This window comes from Epinephelus fuscoguttatus, linkage group LG9, assembly GCF_011397635.1.
Source record: "Epinephelus fuscoguttatus linkage group LG9, E.fuscoguttatus.final_Chr_v1".
Taxonomy (NCBI): domain Eukaryota; kingdom Metazoa; phylum Chordata; class Actinopteri; order Perciformes; family Serranidae; genus Epinephelus; species Epinephelus fuscoguttatus.
Window position 1 is genome coordinate 29,884,189 of NC_064760.1, and position 9,905 is coordinate 29,894,093.

The following is a 9,905-nucleotide window of genomic DNA, read 5'->3' on the forward strand; positions in this document are numbered from 1 at the left end:
AAGATGATGTGAGTGGTGCATTTGAAAATATTCATTCCAAGTGCCGGAGCACACTCTGGAACAAACTGGACCGTTTATAAATTCAGTGGGCTGTCTGGGTGTACTGTTCAGTTATCCAGAGCAATGCATTGTCGGAGTAGCAGAGCACCGAGCGGAGTGAATGTGTGATTAACTCAACTGTTCATTAATTTATACAGAAGGATAACGCTCTGTCTCTTTGACCAAAAGGGCTCTCATTTTAGTGTAGAGCGTCAGAATGAATTTATGAACGCACCATGTCAGGTCACTGAATAAGTAAACACTGATCAACGGGACCAGACTGGCCGACCTGCACGCTCTCACTCAGTAGATGGATGATTTGACAGGATTGCTGAGGGTAGGATGGCTGGCTTTGTGGTTCATTACTATGCCAATCTTACAACGGAGGACGACACTTGAACGATTTCCTTCGGTTTGTTGTGCTATTGATGCTAATGTTAGCTAATGCGCTATAGCATTACAGAGAAATCCAATATTCCTCTTAATACCGCCCCAATATCTGATTAGGTGGACATGATAACCCTTAATACACATAAATCATTCATCCCTACAACAGTAAATACTTTTCCCCTAACCTGATATGAAGTGTGTGCTGCACACACGAACATTTTTGATGATCATTTCCGCCCAGTCCTTTCGTCTTATCGCATTTAACCATAGTTGTCTTTGTTTGTGTTGACGTGCAGTGGTGGCTGGTATGTGATGAAATCTAAGTTTTGAGCCATTACTCCTTCTGTGGTGGCGAGTTGTGTTTTGCCTTCAGCTACTAACGTCATTGTGACGTCGGCCATAAAAGGGTCTTTATGATTGTGGCATTCAACATAGTTGTCATGTATTTATCAGACTGAAAGAGCTTAGAGAGTTGTTGAACTTAGCAAACTTGCTGCTCACACACAGTGGATGAACAAAACCACACTGATGTTAGTACTAACATAGTTTCTATACAGTAGGGGAGGGGTAACGCCAAGTATGGCCATGATTTCAGGCCCACCCAAAAAATCCTGGACACATATACGGCGAAAAACTGTTTAAGAGTCTAACTCCATAATTCAGTACTTAACAGCTCACAGTCTTTTCAGCAGTTTCCAATAATATTTTTAACCATGAAAGATGTGTTTAGAAAGAAAACTTCTTTTGCTTTACCTGGACTTCAAAGGAGAACACCACCCAAATTAAAAAAAATCCAGCATGTTATTTCTATGGCCTTGAAAAGTTCAGTCCATATTTGTGAACATGAGCTACTCTCTCTTAAAACCAGAGGAGTGAGTCTCAAACTTCTGATGTCATCAAGTATAAAGTCTGAGGCTGCTCCTTAGAAAATAAATAGGCTTTATGAGCTTTTTTCTATTGTAGCGTTCTCAGTTATGAAACATACCCTACATTCCCCTGGGTGCTTTCAGTGTCATCGAGAACATCCTCCCCAAGTTATTGTCTATGGAGTAGTTTCAAATTTTTTATGTGAAAACATCACAAATTTGAGTTTTAGCACTCTAGTTTGTAGATTCCAGATTTGGGAGAGACTGTCTTAGACAATAGAAATAACCTATGAATTTTGAAAATGGTCGTCGTTCCCTGTGTGTGTGTGTGTCATACCTCAGGTGTGCTTGGCTGTGCCCAAGTTGTAGGAGGAGAAAAAATAATGGAGAATGGAAGAAAAAAAATCATATCAATAAGGAAGTAGCGTGACATGGAGGTTCATCCTACAAGGATGAATAAAAAAATAAATGGGTCATCTTCAGAGAACTGATTATGCAGTATGTGACTGTGACTGACTGATGACTGAGTGAGTATTCCTCTGCATATGTTGAAAACCTGTGACGTTACCTGCATTTTACTTACTCACAGTGGACATTTCTGCTCAAGCTTCATGCCCAGTTTTTTTGTTGGTATCAATTTCCGACTCATTTATTGGAAAAAGCTGCAAAATATGACTTCACAAGCAGCACCATTCATGCTTCCATTTGGGCTGAGCAGCAAAAACATTTACATGTGTATATACAAAAATGAATGACATCTGATCTTTCTGATTAGATGGCAGTACAGCGGTTGTTGGGATCATTGGTCGTACTGGAAGCATCTGCTTTGACCACCGTGACCTTGGACGAGTGCTGGGAACTGTGCAGCACGTTCCTAGAGCAAAGACGCTCACGGTAATTCTGGGCAAAGATGAGCAACATGAGCGGGTTTATGCAGCTGTGGGAGTAGCTGAGGCAGATACTGATGTTGTAGGCGTAGACAAAAGCAATAGTCGGGGTGTTGTTGGTCAGGTTGATCACCTGAATGACGTGATAAGGTGACCAGCAGATCAGGAACAGGGCGATAACCATTAGGACCATCTTGGTGGCTCTTTTGGCCCAAACAGACTGCTTACGTTTGACGCGGCGGATGGAGCTGAAGACGTGGTAGAGGGTGAGTGAGTAGAAGGTGCTGATGATGATGAGAGGGATGATGAAGCCCAGGATGGACTGGTAGAGAGTGTACCAGTACATGTCCTCAGGTCCATCCAGGTACATCATGCACACCTCCAAATGCTGCCTGCGCACAACCTTGGCGTACAACATAACAGGGACAGTGAGGAGGAAGCTGCCCAGCCACACCAGCAGATTGATGATGATGGTCCACTGGATGGTCCTCCTCTCTGAGGTGGGGTGGACGATAGCTATGTATCTAGGAAAAGAGAGGTAATTTTTTAAAAAGGTGGACTCCAGTCAGAAACACATATGACAAAAGCAACTTTGCCGAAGTGCATGCAAAGAAAATTAGTTTTGCTTCGAGAGGTCATTTTGATCCTTGACAAGCTCAGAGACTCAAATCAGGCAAGAGGGAATGATGAAATCAAGTACCATGTCAGAGATACACTCCCAATATATTACATGCTCAGTAGAGTGACGAATGCAGTGATAAATTAGTATAATTTAGACGGGGTGACAGCAGTAGAAAATGAACACATTTCCATTTGGGTTTTGCATTTGATTGTGTTTCAATTTGAGGAGCTGCTCAGCTAGATAAAATTGACAGTCTTCAGGACGTTTGCAGGAAATGAATGGCCACTTTGTCATTACTTACACCAAGTGTCATTTAAGTGGAGCAAATTGCATAGTACTAGTTGTGGTCTACATGTTACATGTTACTGCCCATGTCTAAATGGTCTGGTTTGATTTACAGGAGTGTAAACTATATCTAGACTCGTAATTTTCTCTAGGACATCCTGCTAAATCGCAATTATCTTACAATATGAATCAATAGTTTTGCATTCTGATCGTCAACAGAAGCTGGCATCCACTGTTGAATTTAAATAAATATTCTTTCAGTGTGATGGTTGAGTCAGTAAGTGCAGATCAATACCCAGTGTCTGGCCTACTGATGCGATGCCTGAGATCGGCCAAGTTGGATATTGATACCATCAAAAACGTACAATTTGGGCTGCCAAAACTCCACCTCACTGCATCTGTTTTACGCTCTGTCCTTGTCTGGCTGTAGTGTGAGGAAAAACAGCATTAGAGCAAATAGATTCAGGTCAAAAAAAAACAACCAAAGTTTCTTTTGACAACATCCAAACCGAAAGTGTCTTTTTCTAATGTTTAATTATTTCTTGTACTTATTATTCTATCTTTTTAAGTTGCTCTTTAACAAATGTGTACTTGTATTTACTCTGCGCTGTAAACAGGAACATGTTAATACCCAAGAAACAGCCATGAAATGAAATTATACTGCATCCTGAGCTTAAGTGAAACAAGCAGAAATAACTTTTTTTCTTTGTTCATTAACACAACACAACACTGTCTTTGTTGGCACCACCCCGGGCATACTTTGTGTATTTCCCTGGGCGTAAAAAAAATAAAATAAAATAAAATAATATTTGGTATGTGTCTAACAGCTGAGAGGAAATGAACTGGGAGTTGTCATGACTGGACATGTGCGTTCTTATCAGATATAGTAATTTGGTAATATTGATATTAGAAGTTAACTTTTTCACTATGACTAGACTGTGCTCCTCAACTCTGATAAACAACTGCAAAGAAAATGTAATGAGGCTGTATGAGGCTGAGGGATGTCAAAAGGAAAACTCTATTCACAATTTCATTTAATTAAAATGTCAAATAAGTTTTATCAGCCCTGTGAAAGGTTTTAAACACTAAAATTATGTTGCCTTTTGTATTACATTTAATCTACTGCGGTGGCACAAGATAGCTCTTTTGTTTGTTAAAGGTTATCATTAGTCTGATCCTTTTTAAGACGAGATTACAGCCTATAATTGCTTGTTTTGAAGGGGCTGGAGTTTAGTTTTTCTGTTTGATTTTTTTCTTCTAATAGCTGCAGCGAGGCTTTGTAACTTTAATAAAGCTAATACAAGTAATTTGAAAGGATAGAGTTGGATTGCTGTGCTGTCGGGGCTAGATAAAATAAAAAACAGTATTGATAAAATGATAACACATACAAGTAATAAGTCCGCTGCTAAATGTTCTGGAGCCAATAAGTGATGTTTTTCAGTGCAGGTGGTGCTGCTCATCAGAATGCAATTAGCTGGTCGAGTGGCTCTACAGAAGTGCATTATGTGTATTATGCTGAAGATGTGTGACATTATGGCTCTGAGAGCAACTCCTGCTCTGGTGATTACCTTCAAATGAAGATCTTTATCAGTCTAACACTTAGCACACAGACTCATTTAAATGCCCTGAGTGTGTTCAGATCATAAACATGACACATACATCATTTATGCGGGGAACATTGTGTCTTCATGGGCTGCTGCACAGATTATTACCCAACTCCATTATATTTGCAGATAGACTGTTTAGTGATTAGATAGCATCTAGTTAATTATTCTAAAAGATTATTATTATTATTATTGTTATTAGGATTTAACACTTACCGGTCAATGCACAACACAGTTACAATTCCCACCGTGGTAAACTGGTTGCTGACATCCACCACCACCACCGCCTTGCACATAAAGTTTCCGAAGACCCACTGTCTGTCTCTGACCAGCTGGTGGATGTTGAAGGGCATCACAAGCAGGAACAGCATGTCGGCTATTGCCAAGTTCAGCACGTAGATGTCTGAAACCATTTTCTTCTTGCATGCTTTCACCGCGTAGATGACCAGTCCATTGGCTAAAACTCCCACCAAACACAGGATGCCATAAATTGAAGGGAATATGTGCATGAAGGTGGTGATGTCGATGTGGTTGTATGAGGAAGTTGAACTCAGACATGACGGGTGAGTCAAGTTCTCAGTCTGGTTGTTTTTGCAAAAAACATCCGTGTCATTCATTTTTAAATCCTCTTAATAATCTCCTCGGTGTTTTTGTTGTTGTTGCTGCTGTAGTTAAAAGCGCGCACGGGGCGCTCTCCTGTCGGCGTCTGCTCTCCAAACTTGGGCAGCAAACTCGCGCACGTCTTCTCTCCCTGAGTTCCTCAACAAAGATTATATTATTCTAAAAGGGGAAATGTAAAATCTAATCAAGTCTGGCTAACAGGAGCAACGATGTTTCCTGAACCATCTTTATCTCGGGAGGCAAACTCTGATATGACCATTTACCGCGCGCATCCGCTGTGCGCTTTACCAAACACACTGTGCGCCTCAGGGGACACTAGTTCCCACCCTTCAAAGATCATTCGCTGTGTCATATAAAAAAGACAAGCAAATGAAAAACGGACTCTGGAAGCGAAAAAATATTGGTTTGCTTTATATCTTGGTGATTTAGATGAAGGAGGAGGGCAAACAAACTTTTAGTGACGCTTTTTGATGGAGCCTGCACATAAGGCATCTCCATATATTTACTCTCTCTCTCTTACACATTGATAGGTGTAAGGTATTATTACTATTACTATTATTATTATTATTATCATCATCATCATCATCATCATTATTATTATTATTATTATTAATAACAATAATAAGAATAAAATAAGAGAGAGTATCAAACAAAAGCAATATTATTGAAACATATGCATGTACCCTATACATATAACAAAAAGAACAGTCATGTTCATTCTGCAGTGTGATAACACACAGATGACAAAAGGCTTTCACGTTTAACTTTGATGTAGCCACTTGGAAGAATCACTAAGACTAAAGATAACAATTACCTCTTTAAGGTAACTAGCGGCACTGGGAAGACAAAACAGGGAGACATGTAAGACACTCATGTGCAGAATATACCTGCACAATTAAGCCACATGGTTCAGTTACTTTTGCACAAAGAGATTTGTGTTACATTTGCATTTCAATTAAAACACACATTTCCAGAGGGCTTTTAAGCAGTCCGCCTTTTGTTTTTCCCAAATTCTGATTAGTTTCAGCTTTAAGAATTTGAACTGATTCAGGCTATCACTAGCAATTAAGTTTTTAATGGTGAATTATGCCCTAAAGGCTGCTGTGTAACCCTGGTACTAAAAATGTGATTTTCTTTGGAGCTTTGTTCTGACATCATTGGGAATCAGCTTTAAAGGATGGTAACTGAGCCTGAGAGTTTGATCCAGCACAGCAGAGGGACTCTGCTGGGATCCAACCACAGGTCAGTGGGAATTCATGTGAGCTTTCTTCAAGCTGGCTTCAGGTACCGTTTATTCATTCTCTATGATGCTTCCTTTCTCTTCAAAGTGCTGTTTAAAGTGCACTATAATATAATTATTTTAACACAGGCCTTCATATAAAATACACTTTGTGACTCTCGGACATCCTCACTGGTCCAGAACAATAGCCGACCTGCTTCAATGAGCTCTTTATACTCAGCTCTGTCAACTGACAGCAAAAGAAAAATCCACACTGAATAAAATTCACTTTATTAAATTATTTTTTATCATTTTGATCTCTTCAATTTAGATCTGTGAGTGGGTATGAACTCTGCTTTGCCAGAGACAGACTGTATCTATAGGTCTGAACCATGCCGAGAGGTGAAATATCTGCAACAGCATGTCTAGTTGGTTTTGAATTGCTGCTGTCAGATGCAGTGGATTCAAGGACAGGAGAAGAACAAAGTGTCTTTCAAATCGACCACATTCAGTACTTCACGATCGAGGTTCTCTTCTTCTTTGCTGAAGTTCTTTTGAGGCCAAGGGCTAATCCATTTTCTATATGTATTTATTAAGTGCAGCAAGGTTTTCTTAAGAGCCACGAGATTGACTGCCATTAAGCCTTTGTACGTCCCCTGACATTTAATCTTCATCTTCATTATCCACAAGTCAAAGCCTTTACAAATTATGTGAAATATCTCAACATGTACTGGATGGATGTGATTGTGTACAGACAATCATGGTTCCCAGACTTTCGGTGACATCCCTAATTTTTTTCCCCTAGCGCCATCATGAGGTTAAAATTTGTGGTTTGGAGTAAATGTCTATTGGATGGACGACCATTTGGTATGAAAATTAATACCACATTTAGGACGACTTGTAATGACCGGTGACTTTTCATCTAGCACCATCAGTTCAAGTTAGCCTCGGCTATACTTTTCTGTTTAGTGCTAATTTGCTAATGTTAGCATGCTAACATGCCGAAATAGGTGGACATCATGGGCCTACATGTTAGACTTAACCTAGTGTCATCAATTAATGGATGCCTGCCAGCTAGTATGCCAAGATGGCAAACATGGTAAACATAATGACCTCTAAATATCACCATGTTAACACTGTCATTGTGAGTTTGTGAGCAGGCAGACGTTAGCATTTAGCTCAAAGATCAGCCTAATGGAGCTGTTAGCATGACTGCAGACTTAGGCTGTGTCCGAAATCACTCCCTACTCACTACATCGTCCACTATATAGTGAGTTCGCAACTTTATAGTTATGTCCAAATGTATAGTGGGAATTATTATACCCTATGTAGTGGACTCAAAGTATCCCACAATGCACAGGGAAAAGTAAGGTTAAACCAATTGTCATTACCAAGCAATATATCCCATTGTACATTGTGCCAAATGAACAGAGGGACACCAAGACAGATGAGAGGGGAGAGAGCAACTTGATAACAGCCCGCTATACATGTTTTAATGTGTTGTCGTCAGTACCTGAAGAGATAAAAATAGATTGGTAGCTGATCTTCTCTAGTGCTTAACAGTTACTTTACAGGGTAGCGCTAATAACACTAGCTAATGTTAGAAAGCAAGGTCGCTACTACCTCGAATTTGTGCTGTAATGGCGTGATGCATAATCTTATTCATTAAATTCACAAGTCATTACATGACTGACTGGTAAAACAAACTTCAACATAACAAAGGTTAAACAGAAAATGACTGGTATTAGTAGGACAGGTTGATATCACGCTGTTCTTTCTGCTCTTGTCTCTCTGCCAGTGTAATATTATCTATAGGTGTATGTCTAATGTGAGCAGAGCAGCGCATCTCACAACACAAATGGCCACAAAATTCTTTGTAACATTATTTATAAATTTGTGGCAAATATACTCAGTATAATTGCATGTTTTTGATCACAAATATGCATGTCAGTATTTGTTATGGATGCTTCACCGGCCGACTTTGATATGACATGTTTTAATTGTGCATCAGCAATGACAGCAATGGCGCAGAGCAGTAATGACCTGAGTAGTGTCCGAAAATGTTGTTTTAATTTTGCAGATGAGCTCACTATGTAGTCCTCTACATAGAACTCCCTACATAGTAAATAGAGAGTAGTAAATGAGAGAATAATTTCGGACATAAACTTAGTCTTGTTCTACCTGTGATTTGTAGTTTGAATATGAAGACACATAAATTCTGTTAATATTTCTCAACACAAATAATTATATATTTTGTCAGTTGCTGCATGAAGTATAGCATAATCCAGCTATTGTGAGTTTAGATCGTGTTGCTGAGCAAAATAATGAACTGATGAATAGATTAAAGGGGCTCTATGTGAATGTCAGATATGGTTTTCAACATGGATGTGACTGAGCTGGCAGTTAGCAGCTAATGGGTGCTAAGTCCATTGACAGCTGTAAACAATGGCAACAGTGTTGACAGAGCAAACAGTGTTAACTAAAGGGAAACCAGAGGGTGGGTGCTGCACTTCTACACATGCACTAATGTGATTGCGCAGTTGGACCGTCTTACCACAACAAAGTACAGAGAGGCTTGGTTTACGACACACACAGCAGTAGCATGATTTCATTCTCTGCTCAGGATTCCATTACTCCACTATATCTTTACATAGCGAAGCAGTTTGCTGCTTTATTAATGCTCTTAATGTTGCATACAGAACCATCAATATTTTCCAAAGCAGCCATGTTTTTCATTTTGCAAGTCAGGTACGGCAGCATATTGCTGCCATGCAAGAAAAAGTAAAACGTATCATCATATTATAATGTGATGTTTATTGTTGCAAGATATTTTACACATTATAACTACATATTTATACTATTAATAATATAATGTAATATTTTAGATATTTATTACGACACAGCCTACAAACATATCATGTTATAACAATAAACCTTTTCTTTTTTCCTTTTGCAATAAACTGGCATCACCATGGCCCAAAACACATACACCATTCAGATTTCTACTAAAGCGCAGTGCTGTGAAATGGTGAGATTCTGCTGTTATTGAACACAGTGGATGATAGTGTGATTTGTATGCGTACACTAAGAAGGATTTATAAATGCATGGGGCTGTGCAGAAGGAAGAATAAGTTCAACCCTGTGTGTCATTTATTATTGATCAGGGGCACTGAAGGCGCCATGGACACAATCAATCAACCAATATTGGCTTAAAATCATGCTCAGAATTAATGTGTCAATCTAGTTTGTTTGGCCATGATAAATAACTTTGCATAAGGTTCACTGGGTGTGTTGGACTCAAAGCACAGTGAGGCATTTGTTAAAGTTTGTAGACCCTCATGGTGTTGAGCACAGATGGAGAAAAGCTCATGA

At 39.3% G+C, this 9,905-nt stretch overlaps 1 protein-coding gene across 1 annotated transcript; it reads right to left on the reverse strand.

The window, feature by feature from the left end:
- Window positions 1-1,976: 1,976 nt before the first annotated feature.
- LOC125894766 (melanin-concentrating hormone receptor 2) lies at window positions 1,977-5,631 on the reverse strand. The gene is made up of 2 exons (XM_049586351.1): window positions 4,910-5,631; window positions 1,977-2,706 (listed from the first exon to the last, which is right to left on the reverse strand). Exons 1-2 carry the CDS (start codon window positions 5,308-5,310, stop codon window positions 2,067-2,069), a joined length of 1,041 nt encoding a protein of 346 aa, XP_049442308.1. The 5' UTR covers window positions 5,311-5,631; the 3' UTR covers window positions 1,977-2,066.
- Between the last annotated feature and the right edge of the window lie 4,274 nt (window positions 5,632-9,905).

What these genes read in the sequence shown, in the direction of transcription:
- LOC125894766 (XM_049586351.1), bottom strand. Translation starts at nt 5,310, where the DNA reads ATGAATGACACGGATGTTTTTTGCAAAAACAACCAGACTGAGAACTTG. An exon ending in ACTGTGTTGTGCATTGACCG is followed by an intron (nt 2,707 to 4,909) that starts GTAAGTGTTAAA and finishes CTCTTTTCCTAG; the next exon opens with ATACATAGCTATCGTCCACC.